Source organism: Bubalus kerabau, chromosome 3 (assembly GCF_029407905.1).
Source record: "Bubalus kerabau isolate K-KA32 ecotype Philippines breed swamp buffalo chromosome 3, PCC_UOA_SB_1v2, whole genome shotgun sequence".
Taxonomy (NCBI): Eukaryota; Metazoa; Chordata; class Mammalia; order Artiodactyla; family Bovidae; genus Bubalus; species Bubalus kerabau.
The window spans coordinates 125,649,760-125,668,850 of NC_073626.1; the positions used below are offsets into that span (position 1 = coordinate 125,649,760).

General features: G+C 40.7%; 1 protein-coding gene and 1 pseudogene across 4 annotated transcripts in view; both read left to right on the forward strand.

Moving 5' to 3' along the window:
• The first annotated feature begins 732 nt into the window (after positions 1 to 732).
• The window catches only part of EPB41L5 (erythrocyte membrane protein band 4.1 like 5), a 163,467-nt gene continuing 145,108 nt past the window's right edge, over positions 733 to 19,091 (forward strand). For 3 of the 4 annotated variants that reach the window (XM_055572910.1, XM_055572911.1, XM_055572912.1), the window contains exons 1-2: positions 733 to 900; positions 6,616 to 6,802. In XM_055572910.1, coding sequence (XP_055428885.1) covers positions 6,623 to 6,802 — 180 coding nt within the window. In that variant the 5' untranslated portion in view covers positions 733 to 900; positions 6,616 to 6,622. The remainder of the gene's footprint in view (positions 901 to 6,615; positions 6,803 to 19,091) is intronic. The other variant, XM_055572913.1, reaches the window with a different exon arrangement.
• Positions 7,058 to 17,138, forward strand: LOC129647993 (kidney mitochondrial carrier protein 1-like; annotated as a pseudogene).

The window sequence follows — 19,091 nt, forward strand, 5'->3', positions numbered from 1 at the left end:
GTTACAGTCCACGGAGTCGCAAAGAGTCGGACACGACTGAGCGACTTCACTTTTCACTTCCAACTATTCTTGCCTGGAAAATTCCATGGACTGAGGAGCCTGGCGGGATACAGTCCATGGGGTCGCAAAGAGTCCGACGCGACCGAAGCGACTTAGCACGCACGCACGCATCCCTAGTGCCTAAGGAGAACCACGAATAGTGCTGAATTTTACTATCCGGTGACATTCACTTTCTCTTTTTCCTGCCAGCTCTGAAGGCCTACGAGGGCTCTTTATGCCCCGTTTATCCGTGGTATCGCCACTGTCCAGAATATACCCTGGCCCATCTCAGGCACTTCCCTGAATTCTCCGTACACAGAAAGGATGCAACATTCCCTGTTAAGCAGAAATATCCTATTTCCTGCCGCTCCCTTACTGTTCTTCTCGTCTCCAGAATACAGCCCGGCAAGTAAATATTTGCTGACTGAATTAATTTGTTGAAGGGCTGACAGCATGTCCTAGCGGTACCTGACGCCGGACTCCGTCTGCAGGGTTAGCCGCCTCTGTGACAGGACTAACGTGGGGGTGCCGCGGGCCGCACCCTCAGGGGACCCGGCTTTGGCAGCGCCCCTTTAAACCTGCGGTCAGCTCTCGAACCAGGTCGGCATCGCCGCTTTAACCCGAGCATCGCCCCGCCCCGCCATTTCCGGGGCGGTGTCATTGCCCATTTAAGAATGGCGTGCCCCGCCTCTAGGGCGGAGCTTAGGGGCTTTAAGGGAGGGGTGGTTGCGGCTGGGGTCCACCGGGATTAGTGCGGTGGGCTCGCCTCTGGCCGCCATTTCTCAGCGTTTCCCCGGAGCAGCCCCCTCGCCGCCTCGCGCGGCCCTCTCCCCTAGAGTGGCTTCGAGTGGTCGCTGCCAGGTAAGCGCGCCACCCGCCTGGCTCCTCACGCCCTCCTCGCCTGTACCGGGGCTCCGGCCTCGCCGGGGACCCTCAGGCCGCCCGGCGCTTCGAGGTCGGCAGCCGAACGTGTCCCGCGAGGGGCGGGCGGGCGGCGGCCGAGCGGCGGCCGAGGGGCCGGCGCGGAGGAAGGGAGGGAGGCCGGACGGGCGTCCACCTGCGGGCGGACGTGGCCGCTCCGGGACGTACCGAGGACTGGTAGCGAGCGCGCTGGGCTGACGCGCCCTGGAGGCAGACCGGCAGGTGTCCGGGGTGGGGGGTAGGGGTGTGGGGGCTCCGGGACCCGCTTTCCCCTGCGCCCCGCGGCCGGGCCCAATGCATGGCTCCTGGGGTCGGCTTCAGTAGTACCAGCCTTTATGGTTCTGCTGTCTGACCAGTAATAGCCGAGTCTTTTACGCCTTTTGGCTACGTTTTAATATCGTGTGTTTTTCAGAGTTAGGGAAAAGTTTCCTTTCATTCCATTTCTGTCCTGTAACAGGTTGCTGAATCTGACACAGTGGATTGTTTGTACATAAGCTAGTTCGCAGGTTTTCTTCTTTAGGTAAAGTTCACTAGGAAACCATATGTGTGATTAATTGTTGAATTAGTCCCTTGCAGATACTTTCTGTTTGGGGATGACTAGGATGAAGGGTGTTAATATCCTGATGGTGTTCGCTGTAGGTTGGCTTATAGCTTTGTCAGAAAGCAAGTACTGGAGACAGGGTTTTAGAACGACCCAGGGTGTTCTTATGGAGAAGGAAATGGCAACCCACTCCAGTATTCTTGCCTGGAGAATCCCAGGGACAGAGGAGCCTGGTGGGCTGCCGTCTCTGGGGTTGCACAGAGTCGGACACGACTGAAGCGACTTAGCAGCAGCAGGGTGTTCTTAACTTGCTGCAAGTAATATTTCCTTGGGGTGGGGGTAGCAATTGTTTATCAAAGGTTGCGTCCACCAGTCACAAGAGAGTGTATACGTGTCACGACAAACTTTTGAATTTTAGGTATGTATGAAAAAGTTAATTTAGGTGGTAAATGGATGACTTCGGTTTGCAGTTTCCCACTTAAACTCTTCCTAGTTCATAGCTGAAAAGTCAGGCGTAAGAGATTCAATACTATTTTAAAAAATGTGTGTGTGTGTGTGTGTATGTATACACCTACCATCCAAAAATTCCAGTGTGTCATTTCAGGCAAGTTCCTTATTGAGCGCCTGATACGCATATTGCAGTGCCTGCTGGGTCACCGTGGGGAACGAGTCAGACTAGGTCTCTCCTTGCGTCTTGGTGCGGCAAATACCCAGTAAAATACAAGTTGGTATGTTAAAGGTTACAAAGAGCACGCTAGGGGTACTAAAAGGAGACCCTGATTTAGAAAGCAGGGAATGATTTTCTGAGGAAAAGACATTTCAGCCAGAAATCTGAAGATGGCCATGTGAAGTGGGAGGCGGGGGTTAGGGTGCGGTGGGGGGGGGGGGCGGTGTAGCGGGCGGAGTTGAAGGGGAAGGGGCATTCCAGAAAGCTGGAGCAGCTAAGGCGGAAAAAAGGGCCCCAGTCGAAAGACGCCTGGGCTGAGTGGAAGAGTTACTAGAGCGGAGCGAGCTGAGGGGAGTGGGCGCCGGAAGGGTCGGGGCGGAGGAGGAGCTGGAGCCGGGAGCAAGGCAGTTAAAGATTGTTAAGAGGAATCTGATTGGTGGTTGCTTAAATCCACTGCTGTGGCTTGGTGAAGGGTGCTGGGAGTGGGGGCGGGGTGGGGAAAAGTGAATGTGGCAAAGCTTTTAAAAACAATAAATTAAAAAAATAAACTTCCTAACATATTAATATATTCTTATTATAGAAAAGTTAAATACCTCTACACGACGCTTTCTAGAGATAGCCTCTTTTGTGTGTGTGTATATATAAAGTGTCTGTGTCAGCTGTATTTTATAAAAACAGCTGTGTTGTATGCCTTTGGATGAACCATTATTTAACTACTTGCGTGTTGGTAGAGGCATTTAACATTTCCTTAATTATGCCCTGAAAATTCTTGTTTCTGTGGCTTGAAGCGCATATGGGACATTTCTTTTTAGGATATCCTACCAGAAATATAATTGCTGTGTGAAAGGGTGTGTGTGAACGTCATTGTTTTTCACATATCCTTTTCAATACTGGATATCTAGAGTCTTTTAAATGACAAGACAGTGTCTTACATTTTTAATTTGGATTTCCTTGGTTACTGCTGAGGTTGCACATCTTTCAAAGAGTATTTCTTTATTGCATGTCTTCTTTTAGAGCTTGTTTCTTCATATCGTGTCCATTTTCTCTCTTCTGGGTTGTTTGTCTTAACTATGTGCGATAGTTCTTTATTAACTGCATGTTAATCCTTCAAAATTTTTTTTTGCAGAAAACAATTTAACAGCCCATCACCCTAATATAATGTTTGTTTTTTCCTAGTACTTCTTTTACTTCTCTAGCACATCTGAAATTTGTTTTCATATAAGTGTTTTCATATTTTTTTAATTAAAAAACTTGTTTGTGGCATTGAGTTTCAAAATACATAGATATTAAATAAGAAAGAAGTTGTATTTTTCCTTAGCAAGTTAACTCTACTTGTATAATCAATCTTATTTTTATTTTATTTTATTTTTTTTTTTGAATCTTATTTTTAAGATGTAGGATGAGGTGAAAGAAAACTTGTCTTATAATTCACTTCCTAGGAACCACAAAGTTGTGCATTTTGAGCATTTGTTCCCTTAAAAAAGCTTTTTTATTATGGAAGAATTCAACATATACAGAAGTAGTCAGAAGAATATTAGTTTCTGTGTACCCATCAGCTTCAACAGTTGATGGCGTAACCTGGTCAGTTTGTCTCATCTCTTCCCACTTAACTCCCTTGTATTATTTTGATGTGAGTCCTAGAAATCATATGATTTCTTCTATAAATGTTTCAGTATGTATTTTTAAAAAATTAAGATTATTCTTAAAAAACGTATTTTTAATGCCACTATTTTATCCAAAAGAAAATTGGCAGTACTTTCTTGAGTATCATAAACAATCCACTTGGTGTTCAGATGTGTATGTATATAATTTGTGTCCTTAGAAAGTTCAGATGACAACTGTCATGGTTTTGCAAGATTATCTAATTACATAGGAGTATTCATACTTGTAAACTGAGGTTGTAATTCTCAATTTATAGCTACTGAATTGTTTTTAAAATGTTTTTAATTTAATATTTCAGCTTTTATTTTTATCATGTTTACAAATGCATTTGGTTTAAAACATCAGCTGGTTACGCAAGACTTCTTATAAGTTTTATATATATAATAGTAAATGTATGATTGAAAAAATATTTTAGTTTGAGATAATTTTAGACTTATGTCAAAGTTAGAGTAGTACAGAGTTCCCATGTATCTTTCACCTAGCTTCTCTCATTGACAACATCTTATAACTTAAGAAGAATCTAAAATAAGTCCACACTTTGTGATTATCTCTGAATCTGTAGTTTCCTTTGTATCTCTCTTTTTTTTAATTCGCTTGCTGTTTATTTCTTGAATATGCTGAATTAAGTTATAAAAAACAAATTCATCATGTATGTTTTATGATTGTATTTTTACTCAGCATCTTTTTAGCTGTGGTCTTTGATAATTTCTTTCTTATTTCTACAATGTGAGTTTTGCATAAAAGACCAAAATTTGGAGTCAGAAAATCAGAGTTTGAGCCCCTGTCTTCACTACTAAATAATGGACCTGGTCAATGGTTTAATTTCTGTGACTTTTAGTGTGCTTATCAAAATAAGACAATATTTTTAGGGAGTTTTTCTGAGTACCAATGGAGGTTGTTTACTCCAATCTCCAAAGTAAACATTTGATGCATTTGATGATGAAATGTACTAAGTGGCTAACTATTCAAAGTAGGAATTGTATCCTTCAGGAGCTTATGGTAAAGGAGACAGGCATGTAAATGAATAATTAAAATGGGATTAGTTAGACAAAAATATTTTCGTGGTTCAGTGAAGGTGTTATGGGAATGACTAACTCTTTAGATGTCAGAGAATATTGCTCAGGGGAGATACAGGTAGAGTTAAGTTAAAAGGAGCAAGTAGGGATCCTCTGACATAAGGGGGTTAGAAGCCTTAGGGTGACAAGTCTAGCCTTTTGTAGGCAGCTGAAATGAGACTGGCTAGCAAGGTCCAAAGGGAGCATTGTCCACGGGAAAAGAAGCCTGTGGAGGAGACTGGGCCCAGATGTTATGTATGAGTGCTTTGTAAACTGAAACACTATCCGAAATTTTAGCTATTTCTTTAAGGTATAAACAGATGAATGTACAAATGACAAGTATGGTGGCTTTGCCAGTTCACCTAATTATGCTGGAAGGTGGTTCAGCTGGTAAAGAATCCACCAGCAATGCAGGAGACCTGGGTTCGATCCCTGGGTTGGAAAGATCCTCTGAAGAAGGGGACGGCTACCCACTCCAGCATTCTGGCCTGTAGAATGTCATGGGGTCCATGGGGAGGCAGAGTCGGACATGACTGAATGCCTTTCACTTACATCCTTACTTGTAATGTGTGTACAGTAATCTTTATAGATACTTATGTTTTCATGTAATAGCATTTGTTTATTTTTAAATTAGCTTTTATTTTTATCAAGTTTATCTAGTGGTAAGAGTCATCTGATATGAAGTCTTCTTCCAAAAAAGAGCATTCTCCTGAATTTTTCTTCCTCCTTAAGGCAACCACTTTCATATTTTAAATAATAAGCTCATTGCTGCTTCTTGATTTTTAGTTTCACGTAGTTTCATGAACTACCTATTGAATTCCTACCAGGCAAGATGAGGATTAACTCTGTTTACCCTTACCTGTATTAGCCACCTCCTCTGAGTTATTGTTACTTTATACTTACGGTTACATCAGTATTAATGTTAATATATTATGACTTAATTATTAGCTGAGTCATAAAGTGCACTGTGATTATTTCCCTTTCTGCACAACTTGTTTTCTCTGTTATTTATTTCTTGGCTTAGTTACATGTACTTATTTTTCTCAAACTCTTCTTAGTTTTGGAAGCTAAACTTTAGATTAGCAAGGTAGTTTTTATGATGTTTTCATTTTATATGTGCTGTATTTAACCTCTTAATTATTTTGATTAACTTTAATGTTCTTAATGGAGATAAAGAAAGCATTAATTTGACATTGTAAAGAATTGTTTATATTATGTAGCAGCTTAAAGTCTGTAAATAATAGAATATGTGATAAAAACTTTCATTTGAATTATATTTGTATTTTAGCTAAAATAGGTTATCATTTTTGTGTTAGTACTATAAATGGTGAGAGAAGGAATGAAACTTCTTAGGATTGTTGTTACTATCAAAGGGCACCTTAGTGTATGGCATCGTATCCTAGTGTTTGTAAAGGTATATGACTGTTGTACACATAATTTATTGACCCGAAAGACCTGATGAACTTAATAAATGTTTACCCCTCTCTTGGCAGATTAGCTCCTTAAAACATAGTCCAGAAAGCTTAAAATTGCTGTGAGCTCAGTGCCGTGAGCTCTATTTTATGTTAAGGTCTTTAAAGTCGCCAGTTTTAATTTTTTTCAAATTTACTTGACCAGGTGTTTTTTTAATAACATATCTCTAATGTCCACAGAACGTTACTAAACTACGCCATTTGTCTGAGAGCAGACTGCGGGAGAATACTGACCCCTTTTTTCTCTTGATTTCGCAGTGACAAGATGTTGAGCTTCTTCCGCAGGACGCTCGGGCGCCGTTCGATGCGCAAACAGGCCGAGAAGGACCGGCTCCGTGAGGCCCAGCGCGCGGCCACGCACATCCCTGCGGCCGGGGACGCGCGGGCCGTGATCACCTGCCGGGTGTCCCTTCTGGATGGGACCGACGTCAGTGTGGACTTGCCGGTACGGAGGGCGGGCTGCCTTGTGTGTTCGTCCTGAGGTCACTTGCTTCTTCTGAGCTGGTACCTTCCCGGGGGCCGAGTTCATACCAGCTGGTGCGGTCAGGCGCCGAGGTGCACAGGTGCCTGGATCAGGTGGCCTGAGATACCTGGAGGGATAGTAAATGCTTCGCTGGAATTAGTGGCAGCTAACCTGAACTTTCAGATGTCAGGGCAGTGGCTGACTGAGTCCTCTGTGTGTGTTTGTGTGTTCTTTGGGATGGCGTTGCGCAGTGTGCTTTCTGGGGAGTTCTCACAGTCCTGGTTGAGCAGTTTTATTAAAGCAGTGAGACTGGGAAGAATAATGATACTTACAGGGGTCCCGTAAGACTCATAGTTCTCTGAACTTTTTTGTAATTTTCAAAACACTTTCCATTCCTTTCCTTTCCCAAGTACTTTCTCCACCCTTGGGTGTGCTTGTAGAAATTTTAATGGAATGAAGTGAGGAAAAGGACTTTGTTGATATCCCTCAGCTCTGACGGCCCATCTCTTTCTTCCTAAAGTAGTTTGCAGGATGGTTTTTCCATACACAGTAATCTTTATTTCAAGATTGGATGTTGTAATTATATTCAGATTTGGGTGGTTTTTTTTTTTTTGCAGTTATGAGTAATCATAACTCAATGTGAAACAATCCAGTGTATTTGAAAGGACTTCACTTATTCCTAGCAGGTCTTTTTCTGAGGGAGGAGAGGTAGCTGTATGCTTTGGGGAGAAGTAGAGTTTCTTTCTGAACTGTTTGCTAATACCAAATCTTTTTCTCATGCCTTTGTCCTGTATAAAAAGATTTACATAACTAAGCTGTAAAATGTGTGATTTGAGGTGTCATTGAATGTTCTAGTATCTTCCCTCCCCATAGATTCTTTTTAGTACACACTCCTTCACCCAGAATGCAATTTTTAAAAAACCCTTTGTGCGAGGTGATGGCTTAAGTGCTGCTATAATATATAGTCCAATAAGTTCTGGAAGATCTTCAGCTCACAGAGTGAGAGGTTAAGGAATTGGATGACTTGTTTTAATGAATATTCTGATTAATTGAATAATTTAGAATGTACTAGTATATATCTTTTACGTTTTAAAAATAATGGCATATGATAAAATTACTCTTAAGACACAGGATATCTTGAAATGTTTTGAAGTCATGTTTATGAGTATTTATTATATTTATACATGGCTCAGTCACTCAGTCATCTCCTGACTTTTCAGCCCTGTGAACTGTAGCCCACCAGGCTTCTCTTGTCTGGAGTTTTCCAGGCAAGAATACTGGAGTGGGTTGCCATTTCCTACTCCAGGGGATTTTCCCGACCCAGAGATTGAACCCACATCTTTTATGTCCCCTGCATTGGCAATATTGTCCAGTATTTCAATATGTGATACTTTGTGAGGATAGTTTGCATATTCATTTATTTGACAAGTATCCTAAGAATTTTATATCCTAGTCTGTTAAAATATTCTTAGGTATGTGGCATAAAACTTGAGATTACTATATAAGAGAGTGGAAAGAAGACTATTACCCAGTGTTTGAAGTATGAAGTCTCAAGTTTGCTGATGGAGGAAAAGATACTAGGAAAGTAGAATTTGGAAAGGAGTTTTTTAAAAAGGCAGTGTATTGTGGAGGAGAAAACAGCACTAAGTTTTAAGGTGGTGGAATAAGTGGCTAGTGACTGGTATGGAATGGTTTCCTTTGCTTGGCGTGCTCAGTAAGGGCCTGTGATGCTTGATTAAGGCCCAAAATGTTAGCCAGCCTCTCTCATGCAGACAATTGTAGTGAAAGAGCCAAGAGTTTTAGATTTGACTCTCTGTGGAAGTAGAATAGTTGCCTTTTCAGCTCTGCAGTGCAGGTGAAACCCTAGGGTTAGTAAATTCTGGATGCTTGTGTGGATATAAAGTGGGCATATTCTCCCTCCCCCTTGCCACAGCTAAACCGCTTTGCTGAAGAAAAAGGCTAGAGGAATAGTGATTTCTGGGAAGAAGAGTCTTTATCTTTTTCTAATTTAGCTTTTCAACCATTAATTTTGGAAATTGAATGAAGCACATGCTTATTTCCCATTGGGGTTAGCATCAGTATTGATTGTGATCTATCAACACGGAACTCAGATGATTGCCCAGGCAATCTATAAGGGATTACCTGTAATTAAGTACAGAAATCTAGGTCTGTTCAATTTTCAATTCAATTCAGTCGCTTAGTCATGTCCGACTCTTTGCGACCCCATGAACCGCAGCACGCCAGGCCTCCCTGTCCATCACCAACTCCCAGAGTCCACCCAAACCCATGTCCATTGAGTCAGTGATCTGTACACTTCAAATTAATATATACTGGTAGTAACGGTCATTTTCTTTCTTAGTTCTCCTTTCCTCTCAGAATTTGAGGAGGGATTTAAATAGCTTCTACTTTTCTTTTTGAAGGAACTAATGCCTTTTAGTAAATGATGAAGGCATCAGGTAGAAATTCCTAATTATCCCTGACTTTTAAACTTTCTCTTTGAAAATGCCACAGTATGTCCTTTGATTTATGAGGTTAGAATTGGTTAGTAAACAGCTTGTCTTGTAAAACTCTGCTTTTCCTGAGTTTTAAATTAATAGGAAATAGTTGATTAACCATTACATAATAATTTTTATATATCTACTGGTACAGATGCTGAAGTCTTTAAATTACATAGACCATTATATCTTAAAATAAATGAAAAATACCCCGTGTTCACTAATTGTTCACTAATGTTAACTAAGACTTAACATTATTATTATTTTTTTTAATTGTTAATTCTAACTTTTAAAGACTTAACATTATTAAGATGGCAGTACCCCCAAAACTTTACAGATTCAATATAATCTCCAACAGAATATCAGCTGATTTATTTGTGGAGATAGACAAGCTGATTTTAAAATTCATGTGCAATTGCACAGGACCGGAATAGCCTAAACAATATTGAAGAAGAACAAAGTAGTAAGACTTATATGTCCCAATTTCAAGATGTACTATAAAGCAGTAGTAATCTAGATGGTATGCTTTGCTGGTGCAAGGACCAATGGATCACAATAGACAATCCAGATATAAACCCACACATCTATGGTCAGTTGAATTTTGATAGGCTACCAGAGCCATTCAGTGCAGGGAAAAAGGAAAGTCTTTTCAACAGCCTTTTGTATGTGAGTAACACACACAAAAGAATGAAGATGGACCCTTAACTCCTATATATACAAAAATTAACTCAGAATGGGTCAAAGTCCTAAACACAAGACTATAAAAGTCTTAGGGGGAAATATAGGAATAAATCTTCATGACCTTGGATTTCATACTAGTTTCTTGGATAATTACACCAAAAACATGAACAATAAGAGTAAATAAATTGAACTTTATCAGAATTATAACCTTTGTGCCTTAAAGGACACCATCAAGAGAGTGAAAAGACTGTTACATAATGAGAGGAAGTATTTGAAAATTATATATCTAATAAGTAGCTGGAATATGTGGAGAGTTGTTAGAACCCAATAATAAAAAGACAACCCAATTTAAAAATGGCCAAAGGATCTGAGTAAACCTTCCTCCAAATAGGATATATGCAAATGAACAAGCACATGAAATGCCCGACAACATTAGTTGTCAGAGAAATGCAAATAAAAACCATACTATTTCATACCAACTAGGAACGCTAGAATAAAAATGTCAGATAACATCAAGTGTTGGTGAGGAAGTAGAGAAATCTGAACCCTCTTATATGTTAACATTCAACAGGAATGTTAACGTGGTCCAGCTGCTCTGAAAAATAATCTGGCAGTTTCTCAAATGACTAAACGTAGTTACCATGTGATTCAGCAATTTCATTTCTAGGCATATGCCCAAGAGACTTGAAAACATGTTTACACAAAAACTTGTACACAGATATCCATAGCAGCAGCATTCTGGATAACCAAAAGGTAGAAACAACCAGCTACCTGTCAGCAGACCAGTGTATTAACAAAATATGTTACATCTGTAAGTAGAATACTGCTGGACCACAAAGGAAATAGGACTGATAGCTTCTACATGGTACGTGCTACATAGGTGAACTTTGAAAACACTATGCTGGGTGAAAGAAGCCAGTGACAAAAGATCACACACTATGTGATTCCATTCATGTAAAAGTCCAGAATAGAGAAATCTAAAAGGGGGAAAAATTACATTAGAGGTTTCCTGGGGTAGAAGGGTGAGAGAATGGTGAAAAGGGTAGTTAGGCCCATAGCTGAAGGTTATGAGGTTTCTTTTTGAGGTGATGAAGATTTTCTAAAATTAGTTTGACTGTGTCTTTGAATTGTATACTTAAAAAAATATTTGTTAGGCTATGCCAGGTCTTAATACAGCATATGGGATCTAGTTCCCTGACCAGGTATTGAACCTAGGCCTCCTGCATTGGGAGCACAGCGTCTTAGCCACTGGACCACCAGGGAAGTCCTGAATTGTATAGTTTTAATGGGTAAATGATGTTGTTGTTCAGTTGCTAAGTCGTGTCTGACTTTTTGTGACCCCATGGATTGCAGCATTCCAGGCTTTCCTGTCCTTCACTATCTCCCAGAGTTTGCTCAAACTCATTCCATTGAGTCAGTGATGCCATCCACACATCTCAGCTTCTGTTGCCCCCTTCTCCGCCTTCCCTCAGTCTTTACTAGCATCAGGATCTTTTCTAGTGAGTCAGCTCTTCACATTAGGTGGCCAAAGTATTGGAACTTCAGTTTCAGCATCAGTCCTTCCAATGAATATATTCAGGGTTGATTTCCTTTAGGATTGACTGGTTTGATCACCTTGCTGTCCAAGGGACTCTGAAGAATCTTCTCCAGCACCATAGTTTGAAAGCATCAATTCTGCAGCACGCAGCCTTTTTCATGGTCCAGCTCTTACATCCGTACATGCCTACTTAGAAAAATCCATAGCTTTGACTATACGAACCTTTGTCAGCAAAGTAATGTCTCTGCTTTTTAATACACTGTCTAGGTTTATCATAGCTTGTCTTCTAAGGAGCAAGAGTTTTTGAATTTCATGGCTGTGGTCACCATCCTCAGTGATTTTGGAGCCCAAGAAAATAAGTCTCACTGCTTCCACTTTTTCCTCTCCTGTTTGCCATGAAGTGATGGAACCAGATGCCATGATCTTAGTTTTTTGGATGTTGAGTTTTAAGCCAGCTTTTTCACTCTTCCTCTTTCACATTCATCAAGAGGCTCTTTAGTTAGTATTCACTTTATGCCATTAGAATGGTATCATCTGCATATCTGAGGTTGTTGATATTTCTCCTGGCAATCTTGCTTCCAGCTTGTGATTCATCCACCACAGCATTTTGCATGATGCACTCTGCATGTAAGTTAAATAAGCGAGTTGACAATATAAAGCTTTGTCATAAATGATCTGGTATGTGATTTATATCTCAAAGCTGTTTAAGAAAAAAAACACATAGATTTTTTTTTTTGTATACTTATGTTTTATTCCACTTAAGGTTTTTCAGTAGTTAAAGAACATGATAAAGATGATACATAGCTTTGATTTAGAAGTGATATGGTTGATTTATTACAGGGAAGAGAAGCAAGAGACTAAAGTGTTAGTCACTCAGTCGTGTCTGACTCTTTGCAACCCCATAGCCTATAGCCTGCCTGACTCCTCTGTCCATGGAATTCTCCAGGCAAGAATACTGGAGTGGATAGCCATTCCCTTCTCCAGGGGATCTTCCAGACCCAGGGATTGAATCCGGGTCTCCTGCATTGCAGGCAGATTCTTTACTGTCTGAGCCACCAGGGAAGCCCCTGTACAGTAATAGAGACATAAGATAATGGGGCTGCAGACTAATTGTGGCTGTGAGTTTGCAGTGGAAGAAATGTGTTGTATGTGTATATGGGAGGAGGAGAATGAAGATTAGAAACGAGCAAAATATAATTCGAACTCTGGTGTAGAGGGTAATGTTGATGGTGTAGAAGATCGTAAAAGGGTAGTCGGGCTGTCCTGGAAATAAGGGGTGAAGTGGGGAAAAGAGCTTCAGTGGGATGTGTTTAGAAGCCATATTTTAGAAGGCTTAAAGGAATTATTGGGGACTGTCTTTTATTTTTTGGATGTTTTATAGTCCTTTGTACCTCTTGGGTGCTTAATAAATAAACATTATTTGTGTGTGAGGAAATGCATGAAGGGAAAATGAGGGGTTGGAGAATGGGGAAAAACCAGATTTGGCAGTAAAAGGAAGACAGGAAAACAACACGGTAAAAGGAAGACAGAACACAGCAGGTAGAGAATGGCTGCATGGGGAGATCTGGGTTTGTTTATGTGGATTTATATACACAGGTGGAAATGATAGGAGGAGTGTTCTAGGAGACTGATGGGTAGATGCTATCTTGATGCTCTTAGTCTTCATCAAAAAGAGGATGTGAAGTGAGCACTGGGTCTGAGTGAGGTGATGACCTAGATTAATTTGTTAGGGGAGAAAAGGATATAAGCAATGAGTACTGGTCTAGATTTAACTGAAAAATTGTAGTTTGCCAGAGCTGTGTGGATCTTTGTTTTCACTCTTTGTTTTCTGCTTGGTTCATATTCGGTAGCTGCAAGGTGAGAGAGTATATAAAAATGAACAGGATGTTGACCCTGGGATCAAGTATTTCACATCCATATTCTACACTCTACGGACACTACTGGACCTTCTTACTATTTGCCCAGGCATAGTAGACCACTTTGCAACCATGTGCCTTTGCACAAGTTTATACTAACTAGCACAGGAAGGAGGATTTAGTGTCTGGCTTTTTGAACAGTAACACAGATGTACTGATTCTTTTTTTTTTTTTAATTTAATTTAATTTTATTTTTAAACCTGAAACACTGTATTAGTTTTGCCAAACATCAAAAGGAATCCGCCACAGGTATACATACGCTCCCCATCCTGAACCCTCCTCCCTTCTCCCTCCCCACACCATCCCTCTGGGTCGTCCCAGTGCACCAGCCCCAAGCATCGATGTACTGATTCTTGAAATCAGAGTTCATTGGAGACCTAAAGTACATTCTAAGCAGAACTGCATTTTGCTAAGGCTCAGGTAAGACTTACTGGGGAAATTATAAACCGGTAAAATGCTCAAGTGATAGGAGCGAAGGCTGTAAGACTAAGCAAGAAACAGTTGTTGTTGTTGTCTAGTTGCTAAATCTTGTCCAACTCTTTTGGACCCCATGGACTGTAGCCTGCTAGGCTCCTCTGTCCATGGGATTTCCGTCTCCAGAGGGATCTTCATGATCCAGGGATCAAACGTGTGTCTCTTGCATTAACAGGCAGATTGTTTACCACTGAGCCACCTGGGTAGCTCAGGGAACAGTTAGGAAAAACTATTTTATGCCCTAGAATTTGCACCTTAATCTGTAGAGAAAGAGGAATAATTAAAGGGTTTTAAAGATGAGAGTGATGTTCTATTTTGCAGTTTTAGGAAGAATTACGTTGGCAGTTTCTGCCTCTTGATCTTCTGACTCTTGCCTGTCTTTGAGTGTCTCTGTTCTCAGCCTCACCATAGACTGTCAAGATTCCATATCTTTCTTCATTTTGTTTCTGCCTAAGGTGACAGAGTTGTGTTAACCCTTTACTACTTTTAGGCAGATTTAACTCACCTGCATTTCCTTGGCATTTTGTTTATACTGCAAGGATAACACTCATATTTATTGTGTTTAAACTAGTTGTGAATGATTTTATTCTTACTAAGAACCTTGTGATTGCTTGAGGATGAGAAATACAAGCATATTCAGCTATATATCTCTAGCGGCCAGTACGTAATAGATGTCTGTTCAGTAATTGTTAAATAGAATTGAATGATATACTATGTCAAAAATGTTATTTTCTGTAAACTAGTAAGTGCATAATGAAGTGAAAAATCTTTAAGAAAGTAAGGAATGAGAAAGAAACAAAAACACTAATTCAAAAAGATACATGCACCGCAGTGTTCATAGCAGCAATACTTACAGTAATAGGCAGGACATGCATGCAACCTAAATGTCCATTGACAGAGGACTGTATAAAGAAGATGTGGTACATATATACAATGGAGTATTACTCAGCCATAAGAAGGATGAAATTTTGCCATTTGCAACGACGCAAGTAGACTTGGAGTATATTATGCTAAGTAAGTCAGACAGAGAAAATCAAATACTGTATGATATCACTTATATGTGGAATCTAAAAAATAAAACAAACTGGTGAATACAACAAAAAAGAAGCAGACTCACAGATGTATAGAACAAACTGGTGGTTACCAGTGGGGAGAGGAAAGATGGGTAGGGCAGGCTTGGGGAGGGAACTATGAGGTACACATTACTCTGTATAAAATGAATCAGGATGTATTGTATAGCACAGGGCATACAGTCAATAGTTTACGATAAGTGTTAAATATAACCTTTAAAGATTGTGAATCACTATTTTGTACTTCTGTAACTTATATAATATTGTACATCAACTATACTGCAATAAAAAAATTTTTTTAAAGACAGTATGTTAAAAAGAGACACAATGGGATAGATCCAATTGTTTTAGGAACTGTTTCCATGGTTGATAGTAACAGATTGATAGTTTTAAAAATTATGATTGAGTCAGGTGTTCACCTACCCAGGATATTATCAAGATCACATTTTCTGTCCAACTGCTGCTAAGCCTGGGCAGGAGAAGGTGCAGGGCTGCCCCTGCCTAGAAAAATCCTGTTGGAGGCTATGCTTCTGTGAACCAAAGGAGAAGGGACAGCGGTGAGCTTGTTGGCCCTGAACTGGAAGCCCTTTGTGTACAGAGGCCTGACCACTCTAGCTGAGTTCAGTAAGTTTCCAGTTGATTTAACCAAGACACGGCTCCAGATTCAAGACCAGAAGAATGATGCAAACCTCAAAGAAATCAAGTATTGAGCAGTGTTGAATGTGTTAGTGAGGATAGGCAGAGAGGAAGGCCTGAAAGCACTGTATTTGAGGAGTACCCTTCAGTGGTACACCAGGCTTCCTGTGGCGCCACCAAGATAGGCACCTACCAGAGCTTGAAGCGGCTATTTGTCAAGTGCCCAGAAGATGAAACCCGTCTTATAAATGTGGCCTGTGGAATTCTCTCTGGAGTCATATCCTCAACCGTTTCCATTCCAGCTAAAGTATTGAAAATTCAGATGGCAGCACAAAACAACACCCTTCAAGGAGGAAAAATAGGCAACTTCATTAACATTTACCAGCAAGAGGGAACAAGAGGACTGTGGAAGGGCATGTCCCTTATTGCTCAGAGGGCCACTGATGTTGGCTGCATGGAGCTGTGGGTTTACAACCTCACTGAGAAGCATCTGATTTTCTTGCGCCTGATGGGAGACATTGTGTAACCCATTTCCTCTCAAGCTTCAGCTCTGGATTGGCAGGGGCCCTGGCCTCAAACCCTATGTGGTGAGAACATGTACGATGAATTGGAGTCCTTCATGATGGCAGACGCCCTGGTTTCACAGGTACCCTGCATTGCTTATTATAGACATGGAAGAATGAAGGGGTTTTTTGCTCTGTGTAAAGGGTTTTGGTCAAGTTGGTTGAGACTTGGCCCTTGGAATATTATTTTCTTTGTGACGTACAAGCAGTTGAAGGTATTGAATTTGTGACAAGACTGCATGAGACATCCTTCTGAAAATGCTCACTTCTGAAATAGCAAAGCTTCCAGTCTTTCCTACTGCTTTACCCGCCACAGATGCTTAGGTGTGAGCAACAAGTGAGGACTGTGTTTGTGTGAATTGCTGTGTCTTGCTTGGCCTTGGGTGCTCTGCACCAGACATTTAATGGTATAAACTGTAACATCCAGACACTAGTTCTTACCATCCAAGTACCCTTCCACATCAAATATAACATGAAATGCACGTTTCTTGCTAAAGAAAACTTGCATGAAGGTCAAGAACTGTAGATCATTTCCTTTGGAGGGAGTAACTCCTGATGCATCTCAGATTGTAGCCGAGACTCCCAGATGTTCTAAAAAAGCTCATCCGAACCATGGAGTAGAGCCTCTGAGAAAGTGTCATTGTTCTGAACTTCTGGGGGGCTTTGGCTTTGTGTCTGCTGAAGAAGTTCACACATAGAGACCTGGTATACCTCAGGCATAAACAATGCAGGATATAGATCCCTGAAACATTGCAGTGCTTTGCAGTTTCTTATTTTGGCAGGGTCTTTCACTTATGGTAAGTGATTTTTAAACCTTTACCCCTTGAGGTTTGTGAGGAATTGTTGCAAAGTATTGATTTCTAAACTCAGGATGGTATAATATGTTAGCTTGGAAGGTGGCAAAGTCTGTTGGTGGGAGATGTTTTTAAGCAAGTTGGGTCCTTAGGTAATGTTCCTAATTTTATTTTTTTTCCTTATTTTAGATTTTAGCAAGTTTCTGTTTCCCAGTCTGTAAGATGAGGATGATAACCTCTACTGATATTGAGAATCAAGTGAAGAAAATAGTAGTTGCTACTACTTGACTTGTAGGATAAGTGTGTTTACATCATGCTTTCATAAAGCCATAATCCAAAAATAAATGGTCTGGTGTATTGAAGAGAATTATTTTATTATGAGTTTCTTCTGAATGAGTTCTTTGATAAAAGCCATGTGAAAGAAAGTGGTTAAGGTTTTATTATGTTTTCCTTAGCAAAAGGTTGCAAGTGAATCAAAGAGTTGGTTTTTCCAGATTTCCCAGGTTTCACTTTAGTTCTCGTCCTGTTTATTAAAGTATTCCTTGTCTTGGACTTCCTAATCAGTTTGGATGGAAAATGATTGCTTGAAATTTGAAAAGCGATTTTTCGTGTACCTAGAGTTTGAGAAGAGGTATGTAGTATCTTCCTTCTTTTTCTGAAAATAGGATATCATTCTTTGCCGTGTTCATCTTACTCTTTTCAAAATAGTGACTTTGAGCGCCCCACGACCTTTACACTTCAAGAATACATCCCCAGGAAAGGAAATATTTAATATTTGCTTGGGTACCTTCGGTTCTACTCTTTGAGAGTAACTTAAATACATACTCACTGGGGCTCTAGGACAGACACTTCTGCAGTAAAGGCAGGTTCCCAGTCGGTCCAGTCCCTGGGCTGCTTCCTCCCTTGAAGTGACATGGAAGCCACACAGGTTTTTCTTGGAGATTGGACAATTTTCCTCACAATCACCTTGACCTTGTCTTCTTTGTTAATGCTGACTCTGAAAACAAGATTTTTGTGAAGAAGAATTTTAGTTCCAGTGGTAAGATTTAAGGCACGAAAGGAGGTCGGAGGAGAAAGTAGGTGTTGATTGCTTCAAGACTCAGGTGGAAGAACAGTTCTCCCTGCTGCTGCTGCTGCTAAGTTGCTTCAGTCGTGTCCGACTCTGTGTGACCCCATAGACGGCAGCCCACCAGGCTCACCCGTCCCTGGGATTCTCTAGGCAAGAACACTGGAGTGGGTTGCCATTTCCTTCTCCAGTACATGAAAGTAAAAAGTGAAAGTGAAGCCGCTCAGTCATGTCCGACTCTTCGTGACCCCATGGACTGCAGCCTACCAGGCTCCTCCTGCAGCCTACCAGGCTCCTCCGTCTATGGGATTTTCCACGCAAGAGTACTGGAGTGGGGTGCCATTGCCTTCTCAGCCAGTTCTCCCTGACCAGCGCCAAATGTGATGAGGCCCTTTCAGGCCTCATCATCCCTTGTAATGAATCATATCTTTACAGAGGAATTTTTTTTTTCTTCTTACCAGAACAGTTCCACTGAGGTGAAAGGGTTTCTATAGAAAGGCTTTCACTTTTGCATTCCTTGAGTTTAAAGGATGACTATTTTATGAGATTTTTTAATGAGCCACTTATTTTTCTTTTAATGTAGAAGACATTTTAAGTGTACGTATAATCCCTAGGACAGTAGAAGCAAGTCAATTTTGAAGACCATGTAAAGATTGGATACCATGCAATATTCAGTTTGTTCAAATATGTACATGTTCGTGTATGTGTGTGTGTGTATGGTCAGTTGGTTCTGACTCTTTGCGACCCCAGGGGTTGTAGCCCGCCAGGTTCCTCTGTCCATGTTTACACCAGAATGAAAAGAAAGCTAAGCCTCACTGTAAAAGCAGATTTTTAAGATAAAAATATAGTATTTCTTTAGCGCAGATTTATTAAATACCTTATGGAACAGTCTTGTTTTGATTTTTTTTCTTTTGCTGCTTCCTGAAAAAGTAATGCAGTTGTTGAAGTTTCTAAGCCAAGAAAGAACATGAAGAACTGGGAAGCTCAGTCCCCTTGTTTCCAGGGCTGTGACTACAGGTCCCCACCTCCCCCCATTCCC